Source organism: Monodon monoceros, unplaced genomic scaffold (genome assembly GCF_005190385.1).
Source record: "Monodon monoceros isolate NGI ecotype Baffin Bay Population unplaced genomic scaffold, NGI_Narwhal_1 Super_Scaffold_18, whole genome shotgun sequence".
Lineage (NCBI taxonomy): Eukaryota > Metazoa > Chordata > Mammalia > Artiodactyla > Monodontidae > Monodon > Monodon monoceros.
This window is the reverse complement of record NW_021703774.1, coordinates 175,139,934-175,157,296: the sequence shown is the minus strand read 5'-3', so window position 1 is coordinate 175,157,296 and position 17,363 is coordinate 175,139,934. Positions and strand designations below refer to the sequence as shown.

Sequence of the window (17,363 nt, the reverse complement as noted above, 5' to 3'; positions counted from 1 at the left end):
TGTGTGTGTGTGTGTGTGTGTGTGTGTGTGTGTGTGTGTGTGTGTGTTGTGGCAATGTCAATTTCCTGGCTTTGATTATGGACTATGATTATATGTTATCATTGGGGAAATCTGAGTAATGGGTACAGGGGACCTCTCTGTACTGTTTTTGAAACTTTTGAATCTATAATTAATCTCAAAACGAAAAGTCAAAAACAAAAACAAAAACAAAGCTATGTATGAAATAACCATGCCAGGAGCTTATTTTTAAGAAAATGTCTCCATATACCCTAATATAATAAATTATGTGATGAAATTAAGAACTAAAATAGAGGGACTTCCCTGGCGGTCCAGTGGTTAAGACTCCGTGTTTCCACTGCAGGGGACACGGGTTTCGATCCCTGGTTGGGGAGCTAAGATCCCGCAAGCCATGCAGTACAGCCGAAAAATAAAATGAATAAAATTTTTAAAAAAGAACTAAAATAGAGAATAGCTTCATATATATTTTGATTCTTAAACCAGTAGGTGGATGTAGTTCTCTTTTCTCCGACTATGAATTGCTCTAGAAAAATCTATGGCTCTGTTGTTTTGACTAGGGCCCCTAGCATTGAAGAAACACCCTTTTAAAAGATCTTTTCATAACACAGTTAAGACACCCCTTGAGACCTAAAGAGAAATAAGCAACGCGTAAACAAGATTAAACTTCCATTAGAATGTGGAATTTAGTAAGATCGGCAAGGCATACTTGATTATTGCAGCCTAGAGAGACTTGGAATTTAATATTATCCAGATTTTGGGTTGACTTAACAAAGGAGTCCTCTTGAACTTAGCTTCTGCTTTCTGCCATGAAACGGTCCCTCATAATAAATTCCTTCTGTTTGCATAGGGCTGGGCCCTGCTCTGCTGTGGTCTCCCATTGATGGGGAAGGGACGCTCAGGGAATCCTTCCCGGAGGACGTGGGAGGTTGAGATGAGCCTGCACTTCCTGACTTTAGGCCAGAGCTTTGTTAACTAGGTAAGGCCCGTCTTTAAGTGAGGACTCGACAGGGCACTCAGTGGCAGCTGAGAGCCGGCTGTCTCCTCGCCCGTAACCGTCTCATCAACACTAAGAGAGCAGGCCCAGGGCTGCCCTGGGCCAGGGGAGCGCTTAGAATTCCATCTGCTCTGTGTGCTGGCCAAGGACTGAGTTGGCAAGCGGTGCTATGGATAGCGTTCTGGTCACTAGTGGCACTGGCCAGGAAGAAACAGGAAAAGACAATAGTCTCGCAAAATCAAGGAACAACATGAAGGTGAGAGGGAAGCAAGTACGCAATAAATTAAAGATGGTCTTGACCACAGTACAAAGAAAAGGCAGTGGAGTGGGAAAAACAGGCAAAAACTACGAGCTGCACATGGTGCGGTGTCAGTGCCGTGATCAGGAGCCCCCGGGGGACAGGCACAGTGGCCCGGGCCACACACCTGGGTCTGCCTCCCACCTGAGATCACCACCTGCTATTTCTACCTCCAAGTATCTTCAAAGCCAGTGTTTCTCCGTCTCCACCGCCGGACACTCGGATCTCAGTTCCGACAGCCTCTGTTCTGAAGCCTCCCCCTTTCCAATCCGTTCTGCATGCAACAGCCCTTGGTCTTCTTGAAACACATCCCATCCCATCCATCCTCTGCTTAGACCTTTGAGTGGCATCCGCTACCCTTCCCCGTTGTCGCTCTCGCTGGGTAACTTCCGGCCCCTGGCGAATGCCCAGCTTCCCTCCAGCCTTGCGGTCCCCGTCCTGGGCCTCCCAGTTCACTCTGCTTCCTTCGGCTCAGATTCCCTCCCTTCAGATCTCATCACCTCAGAGAGGTGGGGGCCCTTTTGTCATTCTGTTACCACCACTGTTCATTCCTTTCCAGCGTTTATCACAAATGGTCACTAGGTACTGCTTCAAATTCCATAAGGGCCTGGGTGTGTTTTCCGAGGATCTAGCACTTGGTAGTTATTCAACAAACGTCTGTTGAAGGAACTCCTCAAACCCATTTCTTCATCTGTCAATTGCCAGAAATAACGCCCAACTTGTGGGGTGAGGATGAAATCAATCCACAGACGAGGCCCTCACTGTGTACCAGCTACTGGTTTATACGCAGTTGTCACAGATAATTCCCGATCGTAGTTGTCACCCTCTCCCCCAGTTTTACCAATGAGAAAACTGAGGTACAGAGATTTCGAAGAATCTGCCCAACACGTCATTAGAAAGAGCTGGAGTTGGACTTTCAGCCCAGATATTCCATTTCCGAGTCCTCACTCCTTACTCTGGAAGGAACCAAGCACAGGCAGGGGTGCAGTTAAAGTCATGGAGAGCTTTGCCGTCACCCAGGAAGCTGGGGAGTGTCGAGGGCCGGGGGCGGGGGACGGCAGGCAGCTGGATTTCAGCGACAGGGCAGAGGAAAGGGAGGTGCACAGGCAAAGGACCAGGCGACACCGGACAGGCACCCTCCCCGACGGCATCCCAGCCTCCTCCTGCCTCCCAAACCTACGACTCAATGAGAAGCCAGGGCAGGCTGGGCTTCCTTTGGTGGCCTTGCATCAAGCAAGAAGCAGAGCCTCCCCAAGGGCCCAGGGCAACCCAGACCTAGTCCTCAAACTCAAAGTGCGTCACATCAGGTCCATGTCAGAGCTGGCTGCTTCCTGTTAGAGCCCCTTTGATGGGGACGCCCCTACCCAGAAGGAACCTGTTTCCACAGCAACAAACCAGCATCAATTCAGATGCACCTTCTTAATTGTTATAGATAAATACAAACAGCTCATTTTCACTGTCTGTATACTACCTAAATGTACATTGCTTAAATCGTTTGTCATTTTAGGGAATGGTGGTAAATTTCAAGCCTATGTTAGACTGCTTAAAAATCTTCCCTTGTGCTTAAAAATGGTCATGTTGTCTTATTACGCGAGACACAAATTTTTTTTTTTACACCTCCCCTCCCCCTCCCTCGAGACACAAAATTTTATAAGAGTGTAGGCAAGAAACATTATTAACGGTGTCATAAATAAGTATTATAACTTTATTAAAATGAAAAGACAATATTCAAAATAATGCAACAAAAATGAATAAAATCCTTTGTCCAATACTGTACACATAAATGCAGAAATCAGTGCATTTTTCTAAAGCATGTTTTAACCTTCATTTAGTTCATACTAAAATATAAGCTTTAAATAACTCAAATAACATCACTCAGCAGTTTAAACTGTAAACAGCTTGTTTAATATGAAGAACATCGCAGTAAGGTACTTCTGTTACTGAGCACCATCTCCTTTGTGCGGCTCTACACAAGATAAATACAGCGAAGCTTGTGAAAATGGGAACGTGAGCTCTCCGAGCGGAGCAGCCGACTGTGAGAGTTTCCAAAGCAGGTGCTGAGGTGACCTCTGCTCTTAAGACATACTGGGCTGTTGGTCAGAAGTGTTTTACTTAAAAAGCAAACAATCCCCAGGAAATACTGAAGAGGAACCAGCAACACAAGGCCAGCTTGTGTTGTATTCGTTTATTTATACAGTCTAAAAAAGGGGAGGGAAAAAACCCAAGACAAAAAAACAAGAAACAAACAAAACAAAAAGACACACGTCCCCACACAGATCCTCTCAACCGCATTGCTGTTTCATTATTGCTTCAACTGACATCCTCAACACTGGCGAAGAGTTTAATTTGCTTTCCCCCCGAGCTCCCTGTGTTTCGGGGTGGGGGGGGGGTGGGGGGTAGAATACAGCAGGAATGGTAAGGAAAAATGATTGACTAATTCTGTTACCTTCCCATTTTTCAAGATGTGAGACACGGACAGGTGAGAATACGGTACCAAATATGTGGCCATCCCTCCCCTCGACAGACCAGAAAGCAAGACCTAAAGGATTTAGGTCTTGGGATGACTTGAACGAGGCAGGTTAAATCACGGAAAGAACGAATGCCCTGCCCTCCATGGAAAAACTGCTTGCAAAGATGAATGAGACAAAACAGAACAGGCCTCAGAGCCAGAAATCCTCAAACTTAGTAAGCAGAAATAGTTGTGTTGTTTTTTTTTTTAATGATTTTGATCTAAACAATACCGTATTCTGTATTCTCTTCCATGTGCTCAATTTTCAGTCTATCAGGAGCCATCCTCCAGCTTTAGTTTTTATTATTCTAAATATATATTACTCTAAGATAGCAACTACTTGGTTAACTTGCAACTAGGATCTACGATTTTACCACAAGTGTAGGTACGGGTGCATAACGTGAGTACGTACAGAAATGTCCCCATCCTTCCTTCCCACATCACATCTTTAAATCACAGACTTGAGCAGACTTTTCTCCACCACTAACACGGTCAGGGATGCTCAGCATGGCAGCACCTCACGACCCTCTAAACCCTTCTCTTTAAGACAGACAGTTCGACTCTGACCCTGCGACCTGCCCCGTCTTCCTGTGAACCGCCATCAGGCTGGAGAACTGCAGGAGAACCGCTGGCTGCTGCGGCACCTCTGCTGAGCCAGGACCCAGGGTCTAAGGGGAAACCACGTAGGAGAAATGTCTGCGCTTCACGTGGCCTGCCAGATCCACTCTTGGTTTCGAGTCCAGCTTTTCTGGGGCCGAAAAGACACCACCGTCGGCAGGGAGGGGCTGGATGGGGGTGCTCGTGTGTGTCTCTTCTGCTTCCCTAAAAAACTTTTCGTATTTGTCCAGGTAGGGCGGCCTCTCAGGGAGCAGGTAATAATGCGTTGAGCTCACTTTCTTCCCGTTTTCAATGATGGGCAGGATGCAGGGGACCTTACCGGCGGCCCCCTCGCTGTGCTGTCTCTGCAGGGCTTTGCTGCTCACATACTTGGGGTCGGGGGCAAAGCTCTGCGTGGGGGGCATGACCCCGTTGAGGTAAGACGGGAGACTTTTGGGGCTCGGGGTGCGGGAGTTACTCCGGGACAAGGGTTCTCTCGGCGGGACTTTGGGGGGCCTGTCCTCGTCGCTGTAGGTGCTGGAAGTGACTTCGGCCGACCACCTTCTGTAGTCCGGCTTGGCCGGCCGGGGAGGGATGGGGACCCGGGGGGGCACCTCGGGCTTGTCGTCATCGGAGTTGGGAGAAGCCCTGTGCACGTAGCTGGAGATCCTGATGGCTGGCTTGTTAAAGGACCCTGCGGGGCCTGAGTGAGACCTCCTCAGTCTCCGGTGGGCCTGGGACAGAGGGGGGTTGGCACTCGTCCCCTCAGCAGCCTGGTCGTGCGCCTGGCTGAGATCCGCGGCCGAGACGGCCGGGGTATCGAAATACGCATAGTTGATCTGTCCGCACCCTCGGAAGCTGCGCCTGCCAGGGCCGTCGGGTCTGAACTCGGAGATCGTGCAGTCTTCTAGAAGGAAGTCCGTGTCTGAGCTGGTCAGGAACTCGACCTCGCAGTCCGTCTCGTCCAGGGAGAGGTCCTCGGAGATGGGCAGTGGTGGCAGGGGCCTAGAGCCCCGCTCGCAGGGAGCCACGCCAGGGAAGAGGGACGGGGGCGTCTTGATGGGGGTGAGCGGGGGCGTGGAGGCACAGACCCCGTTCACTGCCAGCTTCGTCAATCCACACGCCACCCGACCCTCCTCCTGCTGCCCCCAGCCTTCACTCGGGGGGATGATGAGAGGGGGCAGGCGAGACTTGGTGGAGGGGCCGTGCTCCGGAAAGTGGCTGCCGTTCATCGGAGCAGACCTGGAAGCGCGCCCTGGAAGGAACCCGAGAGGTTACCCAAGATCGACCACGCTCGCCCTCAGCTGCCCGCGCTCCTGCCACCTTCTGCTGGGTCGCTCCTGGCCAAACACCCAGCCGCTGGAACGCCGAGCACACCCAGGCAAGCACCACGGGCGTAATTAGGGTCCGGAGGTGGGGAACGCACCTGATCTGGTTCAAAGAACAAATGACCTCTTCTATCTGCCTTGGACGTGTGCGCGGCGCATGCCCACACGCCCCAGACAGGTTCTGTGACGTGTGCAGAATCCACAGAAGGCCAGCAGCATGTAACTTACGCGAGTGCCAGCCTGCACCAACCTGGCCCTTTGAGAGGTGGACCACACAGCACACTCAGGGCGGCCCTGAGATAGGACAGAGCCTCACCAGGCCCCTTGCGATACCGCGAGCCAGAGACTCGCCTGCGATGGGACAAGCAGCCCTTGGCAAAAATCTAAGGAACACCAGGTTCACGTTAGAAGGACTAACATACACACACTCTTCTAAGTTTTTGTCAACACTTATACCGCTTTGTCACTTTCAAACAGGCATTAGAGGCTCGTCAGGAAGAAGAGAGATCCTGTCTGGGGTTCCTGAAAGTTATTATGTCTCATCGCTGGGACGCCTTTAGAAGCTCACACCCCCACGGGGAGTCCCAGTGACTCAGGCTGAGGTGCAAAGGCGGCTAAGAACACGCTTAGCTTCAGAATCTGTCGCCAATAGGGGACCGGCTCCTGTCGGAAACAGCTCAGGTCGTTCCCTCATTTAGAAAATAACGCTGGAGGCCAAGCTCACGCGAGGGGCTGCCACCACCCTCCTCCCCCAGTGCCAGGGGCGCTTGGGCTTTCAGGACACATACCTATGGATGTTAGGTGCTCCGCCGTCGAGTTCAGACTGTAGGCCATGGTTATGGGGTCGATGTTCAAAAAGCCGCTGAAAGGAAAGGACAGACACCTTGGTGACAAACAGGCAGCAATCGCGTCCCCGCCCTCACTCGGACGTCACACACTCAGGCTCCAGCGGCCCCACGTCCTGCACTTACTTCTCAAACTCGCCGCGGCCCCCCCCAGCAGGCCTTCAGGCTCCCCAGGGCTTGGCCATCGTGCAGAAACCCGGTTTTTAACGGGACCCTGATCTCCTGAGCAGTGACTCCGGCCATGGACATTGTGCCTTATTCTGGGAAGTCTTAAAACTCGTGAAGCCCAGGGAGGGATGTGTGGTCAGCCAGTGGCTTTCATTTCCTAGAGGGGATACAGAGGAGAGAGTAAAGGGAACAATCCCGAAACACGCGCAACTCGCCACGGTGAGAGAATTTCGGGGGCTGTGGAATAGAAACGTTCCACGACCGACTTCCACTCAGTTCTTCCATTTTTTTTTTTTCTTTTGCGGTACGCGGGCCTCTCACTGTTGTGGCCTCTCCCGTTGCGGAGCACAGGCTCCGGACACGCAGGCTCAGCGGCCATGGCTCACGGGCCTAGCCGCTCCGCGGCATGCGGGATCTTCCCGGACCGGGGCACGAACCCGCGTCCCCTGCATCGGCAGGCGGACTCTCAACCACTGCGCCACCAGGGAAGCCCAGTTCTTCCATTCTTATGTTACCTAGCTCTTACTTTTCACGAGGGTACGTAAATGTAGACATTATAAGTCTTTTCTGGGGGGCGGGGGTATGTACTAATCCAGGATGTGAGATGCTTTCAGCCAATGGGAAACAGACCGTCGCCAGCCGAGGCAGAGGTCCTGCGCGCTGACAGCTGCACAACACAGCGGCCTCACCCGCCAGAGCACACACACGGACCTTCCAGTGTGTGGTTGTGTTGAGAGTGGAGCTCATCCCACCCCGACCCCCGAGCTACACAAGTAATTTCAGAAATTACTGGGTTCCAATCTGCAACACTAATATTCTCTAAGACCCAATGCTTTGATGAAGCAGGAGAGTCTACACTCAGCCCCTGATAACCAACCCCACAAGCCCAGCATTTACTTGGATTCTGTATTTCGGGGTGGGCCCCGGGAAGACAAATTCTCCAGTTACTACTTTTGCGAGAAAAAAGAACTCGTTACATATGAAGATACTCATTTCCATTCTCCCGTGGAAATCAAGTTCTGCACGGTGACTGGCTTCGGCAGAGACCTGGATAGCATCCTCCCTTTTAAAGGCAAACTGAAGACTGCATTCTCCACATTCTCCCCTGTGAAGTGCCTAGTAATTTATGTCTGTCCTGCCTAGCTGCGAGGCATGGATTACAGTTTTCTTAACCCAGAAGTTCCTCACCTTCAGACCCCTCCGCCCCCTCGTCAGACGTGTCTGGAGTCCCCAGTCCCCATTTTCCGTATTCATTACCACGGTGTATTCGTTATTAGCATCCACGTCTGCCCTGTCTTCAGATACGCATGTTTGCTTAGAATAAGGTGAGCACGTCACTTGTCAAGTCTCCGTGTCACATTGACCCCTTGTGCGACGTGTACATACACTTTCTAACGCTTTCTCATCCTCTTGGCAAGTATTTTCGCACAAACCGAGAGCTGGGTGCCGTGCTGAGGACTGTGGGTGACACAAGACGAGTGAGATGGGTGCTGTGCTGGGGGAGGGGCACACAGGTCAGAGTTTTGTTTCAGGGTCAAATCCGTCACCCCCTACAAGACTGTGAGCTCAGGAAAGAGGCTGCGCCCCAATCATTAATTATCACCACCTGAACGTTAGCAGGTGCTCAGTAAGTGAACGTTTGTACAACGTCATCTATTAGTATTGTCAGCATCAACTGAATGTATACAATATGTAAGGCATAGGGTTTATTTTTTGTTTTTTTAAAGCTAAGGGTCTAAAAAAATACTCTGCAAATGTTTATGATTCATTTTTTTTCACGTAAAAAGGAATGCAGACAGTTAATGCTTCAGTGACAAAGGAGGACGGGGTCCGATCAGCCCTTCTCAGCTTTTTACTCTCCCGAAGTCAGCTGTTTTCATATACTAGGCAGAGATTTCAACAGGTTTAAAATATTATTTCTAATAGTCAAGCGTTATCTTTCTTTCATCGGTCTCTAAAGATAGGTGATTAAGAAGGGGGGGGGAACCCATCATTTCAGAAATCTAAGTTATTGGGAGGTCTTTTTTTGTTGTTTCTGAGGGTTGGTTTTTAAGATCAGGAACAAAGCAAATGTGTTTTTACTTCCCCTGAATGCAGTTAAGCTCTAAGAAAAATTTAAGATAAAATCTTTAGCAAAAAATTGCTAGACACACCCTCTCTGTCCCTGCCTGGTGGTCTAGGGGGCTGTTTCTGAGCAATCTGCAAGCACTGGCAGGACGACAGGGACAGTATCTGTGGCGATAGAAAACTGAAAGGCCAGATAGGAAGAAGAATATGGTATCTGACTGGTTTGAAAGCACACGTTTGAAGATCGCCCATCCAGATTACAGGAAAGTGCTGCAGGGGATGGCGAAGGCCCAGCCCTCACCTGTCTGCAGGCCAGCAAGAACTACCAGTAATTACTGTGGGTCGGCCTCCGAATGCCATCTAAATCTTCGCTTTCAACAGGGTGATTGTGTAACCATCGCCTCTGCTGAAATGACCTCGGAATTCTGGACTTCCATTTCAGTGGTCCCTTAACATTATGTACACGTTCTAGAAAAAGTTATTTTTCGGTCATTGTTTCCATCACCTCCTTGTTAGCTTTCTTAAGAAAAAAAAAATTTTTTTTTTTTTTTTTAGTATAAAAAGAATTGTGTTCACTGAGGCAGCTCGCTTGTGACCACAATAGTGTCTTTGTGCATTCATCGAAGGTGACCTGCCTCTACATTTCAATGGGGAATTGTGAATGGGCCATGTTATGAAACTGTCCAAACTTCCCACTGGCTCGCACGGGGAGCTCCCAGAGCAGTGTCACTGTGTGCTCTCTTCTTCTGGAAAATAACTCCCAACTGTAGACTCAAAAAAGGGAACCTGCAGGGGGTCTGGAAGCAAACTTTTAAAGTGTGTTCCTCAGGTTGTAAACTCAACCACCTGGAATTCTTTTATGACTCTTTCAAAACTCTGGAAGTATTCAATATGTATACTCCTCTGTAAAAAAAAAAAAAAGTCAATCAATTTGGTCAACCTCGAGTCAAAAAGAAACACGGCGCTCAAGTGAAATTTAACTGATGCTGCCGTGTTTCGAAGTTTGTTCCCTTATAACTGTAAAACTAGCTCTACCTTACAATTCATTAGGAAAACGGCTGCAAAAAGATACCTACGTGGGAAAACCAGGACCTATAAGTCCAAGATGGCATTGTGTGATGAAATGCAAACAATACGAAGGCTAATGTGAATCCACTCAGCCTGGTATATAGACCAGGGTCTCAATAACCTTGGGCATAGTAACTTTTCTAAAATACATGAACTAATTTTTAGCCTTTGTGTCAAAAATGCTGTTAAATACCCATCCCAGGTGTGAACTACTTTTTCCTGTTAACATCACTTTTTTTTTTTTTAATTCAAGGAAAACAAAACAAAACCCCTAAAGCCATTTGTTTCTTGAGGCTGTCCCTTTACTTTCTCTCCTTACAACCCGGCGCTGCCTGGAGTTCTCGTCCCCCTCTAGGGCTTCAACTCTACACTGACAGCTTCCCGAAACCGAGTCCAGCCCAGGCGCAAGCCTCCACTTTGCATTTCCTATTGTCTGGTGATTACCTTTCCAGTCGGATGGTCCCCTGGCATCTCCAACTTTACTAACCAAAAGCCTCCTGTCACCCACTGCACATCCCCTCCCCCTTCCCAAACCAGTTCACAGTCTAAGCAGATCACACGGCTCCGAAAGGCACCATTTTTACCCTGAGTTACAGCAGATGTACCTTCAATCGCCAAGGTCCACAGCTTATTTCTACGCTGTTTCTCAAACCTATCTTCCTTCCGTCCAGATCTGCCTCGGGTCTGAAAGTCCCCACCCACCCTGCACACCAGATCGCTGTTCCATCTCCCACTGCTCCAACCTCGTCAAAGTCTTCAAGGGCTGCTCAGTGCAAGCTGCTCGGTCTGGCATTGAAGGCCTTCACAACGAGGCCCCCATCTACCTTTCTCAAGCTCTTGCTTCTCCTTTCCCCAAATCGCTGTTAGGAATCAATTTAGGCTTCAGGGCCACCCTCTCCATGAACCTGCTCCCTTGGGAGAAGCCAGAGGAGGGTGTCCAGGGCTCGGGTTATTCTGTGCCCCTGGTCCCCTTCTATCAGCCTAACTTTCTAGGACAGCACTCCCACCGCCCCAACAGATCCTGACCTCATTCATTTCTGACACATACTTAGTAAGTGGATTTTGAGAAAATATTCATCTCATTTTTTAAAAAAGTAATTACATGAAAGATTTATGTAATTTATAATACAAACCAGTGAAGAAGGGGAAAAACACAGGTGTGTTATAAGGGATAAACTTAACATTTGCTGACATTGCCCAATTATAACGGAACAAGTCTAGGACAGGTAGCCAGCAAGGAATTTTCACTAAATTCATTTCCAAAATCCAAAGTGGACAGTTTGAGACTGGGTAAAAAATTAGAAGCTTAAATGGTTAACAGTGTAACTTTCCCAACTGGCATCTGTTACTAAATGTCTACTTAAAGCAATCAGGGGATGCTTTCTAGAAACACTGAACTTCACCTTCTCCTCTCTTCTGGATGGTAACGCACCTCCTGTGTTTTTGCTGCTAAATTTAAGGTCATTTTCCTTTAAAAAAAAAAAAAAAAAGGGTTACACCCGAAAGCACATTGCACATTCTTTATCAAATAGGTGAAACCACATGCCTTTTGCTTGAGGATAGCCTCTTTGAGACTATTCTTTAAAAACCAGGCTACCTTGAGACAATAACCTAGATAGGCTTACCTGGCCACAGATCTCATTAATAAATCTCAGAGGCAATCCATGAGAGGGGGAGGGGCACATTTTTGTCACACAACTCAACCAGTTCTGCCCAGTGCTTCCTTATTTAAAAGCGTGATGTAATTTCCTTCTTTCAGTCTGGTTTAAGAACCTGATTTCTGTTTATTCAGGGTGATAAATGGTCTTCTCAGCTGCATATAACAATTACCTACCTACCTATTTCCATACCCAGGGAGATACAAGGTAACTATATTCACAGCCAAAATTTGTGAAAAGAAACTGACTTAAGACCATGACAAATACCATGATTTTAGACCCTCCCCAAGTAAACCAACTCATCTTTCATTTTGAAGATGCCTAAAATAATCACCTTCGGGAAAATGAAAAAGCAAAGAAAACAAAACCACACCTCACTATTTTTACTGTGATTAGTGTCTAAAGCACTGGTGGCCAAGCGATCTGCACTGAACGCTCAGTTTAGCTCTTTTACAGGATTTTAATTTCCGTTAATAAAAGGAGAAAACTTATTTGACATTCACCTAACACATTCAGTGTTTATGATCGCTATAGTGTTGAGTGGCCTGAGCTGATTTACTACAAGCAGAAGATTCTTCAAAAATCACAGGCCCTAATTCAGGGTTTTTCTCGGATTTCACTTTAATAGGCATGATCTGGGGGAAGGGAGGAGGGGCAGCAAGGTAGGGGAGTGCCCCGCTACTGTGGAAGCATCGACAGCCGCTGCGTTAAATGCCCAGATGACTTAAAAGTGTGTTATCTGAAGTTAGTAACACGTAACTAAACTCAGTGGTTTCAGTGAAGATGTGCATGTGGCCCAGTGTGCTGGGGATGGACGTTTTGTCCTCCTGCAGCCCTGCACCTGGCCCATGATGGCCCATTTGTAGGTGGGAAAAACCACAGCAACCAGGAAAATGTTTGGTCTTCACACTGTTGCGGTCAAAGCTAGGTGACCTAAGCTCTGAAATAATTCAGAATATTCTCCAGCTAAGTATTTTAAGAAATGGCAAGCCAACAGAAAACGTATTCCTCCACTACCATGGTCACCGACAGCCTCTGGATTCCCTCAGTCTCCTACACGGCTTTGGTGACAGAGCAGAAACGCCCCACAGCAGGAATGGATTCTTTTGTCCTTTGTCCTTTTCCTACACAGCGCTAGCATCAGCTGAACACAAAGACACACTGGATGGAAAAACATTATTCCTTTTAGACATACACACGGTCGATTTCTAATTGTGAAAGATACGTGATTTCTATTCAAATTTTAACGACAATGAGCACAATAGTCTAATGATAGGAAGGGAGTCTAAAACTTCAAATTTAATTAATGAGCGTTGAAGTCACCCAATGGGTAATTCGAGATTGTTACAGTGAACAGAAACCCAGAAAGGATAATAACTAGTTCGCTGGACACTTATCTGACAGGCATTGTTCCAAGTGCTTTACGTGTATTAACTAATTTAATCCTCTCCACAACCCTGGGAGGTGGGTGCCTATTACCACCCTCATTTACAGCCGAGGAACCGGAAGCACAGAGCTAAGGAACTTGGGGCCCAGACTTGAGCCAGGCTCTTCCCACACACCACACGGCTCTCCAAGCTCTTAATTAAACCGGGGGAAGATCTGACCCACTACGATGCTCAAGGTTTCAGGGTGGCTCAGACAGACTGTCCTGGGGCTTCGCTGCCTGGTAATAGTTTTTTCTTGGGCAACCTTTAGCCTATGAGAGTTCCTATTATACTTCAACTCCCTCAACTTCTCCTGTACAAGTTATTACTTGCAGGTCTGTCCTATGTGTCCTCTGGAAAGGGTGGGTTATCAGTCTGATACTCTGTGACCACTTCAAACAGTTCTTTGAAACCATCAACCTTCAGTGACACGTGGATGCCCCACCATCATATAACCCGTTACAAGATGGTATTTGACATACGCGGGTCTGTCTCCACCCGTAAAAAGGAGTCCCTACATATACCCAAGGGGCCTCCTTTTAATCCACTCCCAGCATGGATCCCTGTGGGGCGTGATAATCAGGCTCTATTGTAAAATCCAGAATTTAATGATAAAATATCTTGCATTTGGAAAGCGGTCCACAGATGACAAAACACTTTCTACCATGTTATCTCACTTGATCCCCAAGGCATCCCTGTAAGAGGAGGCAGGGATTATAGTCGCCATTTTGCAGAGGACGAAATGAAGTGAGGTTAAGCATCCTCCTGTTGGCAAAGGGCCATCGCGGCTCTTCTGCCCTGTAATCTAGCATGTTCCCCACTACACTTTCACCACCTGTCCTTTCTAGAGTGTCTTCATTTCAGGCGGCAGCCACGTTTCTCCTCCTGACATTCCTGGTTACAGACGCAGAAACTGACACAAAGGACAGGACCCAAGCGCTGGTCAGCTGCGCAGAGAAGACTGAACTCAGCTCGTGCATTTGGCTCACTGGTTTTTAGAGGGCAGGGCTGCATTATTTTCACAAATAGTTATCGGATGCTTATTCTGGACTACATACGACGCTAGGTGGTGCTGACTAAGGTTCAGTCTAGCGAGGAGAGAGGTAAGAGGTAAGCGCACTATTTCAGATTGTGGTCACTTCCAAGGGAATGAGCGGAGAACAGGAGAGGGCAAGGAGGCAGAAGAACCTGTTCACACAGGTGGCTAGGGAAGGCTTCTCTCAGGTGACTTTTCAAATTTGAATCTAAACGATGAAACAAAAGGCAGCCATGAGAAGAGTCAGGAGAAGAGCATTCCGCGCAGAGAGGAACAGTATTTTCAAATCTCAATCTGTGACTCATCGAGTTTCATATTCTGGGGGTCTTTAACAAGAGCTTTTGGACAATGTCTTCTCATCCTGACCTTCCTACTGTTTCCTCTGTTAAACTGTAATCTTTTGTTGAATCACGGCACTTTGGAGTTGAAAAAGGCTACGTCGTGTAGCCAGAGCCCCACATTTAAAAAGTATATTCAGTGGCCTTTCGGTAATACTGCCCAATTTTATGGTATAAAGAATTGGATTCAAGTATCAACGAGGACTCCAAATCGCAGAATCCTTTTTCCTTTTCTGAAATCTGAATCCCACATTAACTTCCCCCTACCTTAAAACGAACTTCTGTATTTAAGCTAGTAATGTATGTTCAGAACCCCAAAACTCACCAGTTTTACCTATCTTTACAAAGCATGTTTATACTGTGCGAATAATGCCAGAATGCCACAACTGGATTTCGTTTACCTGGTGAGTTATCCCGATCAGCTTTTATAACGCATGGCCAAACACCAGCACCAAAGGATGCTACAGAAATCCTGATGATGAGGTACCCACTCAAATGCATTTAGCTTAAGAGCAGACTCCCTCCGTGGCGGGAGTCTGTGACATTCCAATTCCTGGAATTACCCCTGGCACCACCTTTCCCCTCCTCTGGTCACCTTTTGAAAGCAACCTGACGGTATGTATACATTCAGGTCAGTTTCAAGCATGTTAGATTGCACCTGTAATTTAGGTGACTTGATTTTTTTTTGGCTGTGCCAGCTCTTAGCTGCGGCACGTGGGATCTTTAGTTGCAACATGCGGGCTTCTTAGTTGCAGCATGCACGCGGGATCTAGTTCCCTGGCCAGGGATAGAACCCGGGCCCCCTGCGTTGGGAGTGCGGAGTCTTATCCACTGGACCACCAGGGAAGTCCCAGGTGACTTGCTTTTAAAAGCTACCATTACTATTAGCAGAAAGGAAATATTATCTGGCTCCTCTGAGGAGCAGCAGTTATTTTCACACAAAAACTCAAGTCTACAGTATAATTAAATCTCACAGAAAGAGCAACTAGAATCGACTGTGAACCGAAAGTAGGAAACCCAGTGCATCACGACAGTGGTTTTCCCTATCTGCCCAAAATATGAATAATTCAGACATTTCATAACGGCCATTAAAAAACAACAACAACAGATTTGCTTCCCGAACTTTATCAGCGACTGGTCCTATCCTGCTGAGCTTTAAAATGTAAAATATGCTTTCCTGCAATTATTTATCAGTCATCAACTATGTGCAAAGCTGCATAAGACAGAAGTTGTGCAAGGCAGGGTTCCTACCCTTAAGGAGTTTACAGTCTAACATCTGTTAGGTTATAAATTATTACTCCCAGACCTCTCCCACCTACCAGTGAGTGTCCACAAGAACACACAGCTGAAAAGGAAACCTCTGTATGAAGTGAAGGCAATGATGAACAGTGTCTGAACTCCATGCTAAAACCCATATGTATTTCTCTTCAAATTTGCTAATACCTGGAAAAAAGCTTGATTGATAACATACTGATAACCAATCATAGTCGGCCTGTTAACAAGGAACCGACTTCTTTTATTTTGGTCTTAGCAAAATTTGGTCATTTTCTGAAATGAGTACCAAAATGCCTTTGTTTAAGGAAAACTTCACTTACAACTATATAATTCCAGTAAGGATTTAAAAAAAAAGAAAAAGAAAGAAATGCAGTTAAAAAAAGAAGGCAAAACTAGATATGGTGAACTTATTTAGATGCTTCAGTCTCCTGAACAAACGTATCCCCGTTGCATTCTTAACAGATTTATAAAAGCCTGAAACTTTGTAGAACACTTGTTCTCCAGAAGGGGGGGGGGAAAGGCATTTAACCTCACCTTTCTTCACCCCCGACAGTTGCCTAGAAACCAGTCCTGCCCTACCTGTGTTGCAGGTGCACCTAAAGTCACCAACACATCTCTTTTAAAGCTACAGTCTCTATTCTGATTGCACTTACGTTTATGACTAACACTCTACGCATATTTTTTTATCAGGTAAGACACTGGTTTCTTTCGAGCAATGACGAAATCTTAATATAGACTTCGCAAGCACCAATCCAGTATCAATCCTGGTAAAGGAGTCATCTAATTTGTATAAGACTATGATATACATATAAACACACACGTACACACACAAGAACTGGCCAATAAGTGTTGTCGTTTCGAACACAGAATTCTACAGTTCCTTCCATCTGAGGCAGCATTTAGGACCTTCACAGCAAAGAATCACGTTCCTGGGAGGAGTGGGGGGGAGGGCGCGGGGCTGCTCGGATGAATTAAGAACACCGACTGGGGATGACCGTCGTCGCCGAAACTAGGCAGAAGAACCGCGGGTCAGAACCGGCGCCGATCCCGGCCCCCCGCAGCTCCCAGGACAGAGCTTGCGGGCGCGCGGTGCGGACCAGACTAGCGCAGCCCCCAGCGGGAGGAGGAAAGACCCCGAGGCCGCCGCCAGCCCGCGGACGCAGGACCCCGGCTCGCCGCTCCCGGAGCTGCGTCCCCGGCGCCCCGGCGCCCCGGGCCGGCCCCTCCCTCCGTCCCTGGAGACTCTGCGCCGGGCGACCCTCTCCGCGCCCCGGGGACCCGCCCCGCGTAGTGAGCCGCCCGGAGCCCTGAGGGACGCGGCGCCGGCCCCCCCCCGCCCGCAGGCCCCTTACCCCTGCGAAGCCGCGGCTGCCCCACGGCGCCCTCCCGCGCATGTCCGTCCCGGCTGTCTCAGCGCCGCGGGCTCAGGGGCCCGGACACCGCGCAGGCGCCTCGCCGCTCGCCGGCCACCCGCTCCCACTAGCGTTTCCCACTCGCACTCGGCCGCCGTCGCCGCCTCACTATATAGCGAGTGGGCGGGGCCGTGACGTCGCCGCTCGCCGCCCCACCTCCCCCGCGCAGCCAATTCCGGGCGCGAGCCGCTTAAAGGGGCGATATCGCGGCGGAGGCGCTCGCGTGGGGTCCGCCAGTGTCGCGCGGCCCCGCTGGGACGCAGACTTTGTCTCCCGAGGGCCGTGTTTCTGGACCGCCGCGGTCTGGGCGCCTCCCCTCTGCCGG

General features: G+C 48.5%; 1 protein-coding gene across 1 annotated transcript; it reads right to left on the bottom strand.

Moving 5' to 3' along the window:
* Positions 1-2,995: 2,995 nt before the first annotated feature.
* Positions 2,996-16,416, bottom strand: ERRFI1 (ERBB receptor feedback inhibitor 1). The gene is given in 4 exon segments (XM_029228710.1): positions 2,996-5,671; positions 6,533-6,606; positions 6,716-6,738; positions 6,740-16,416. Coding segments are annotated over 4 exon segments (1,380 nt in total). The 5' UTR covers positions 6,839-16,416; the 3' UTR covers positions 2,996-4,487.
* Positions 16,417-17,363: the final 947 nt, after the last annotated feature.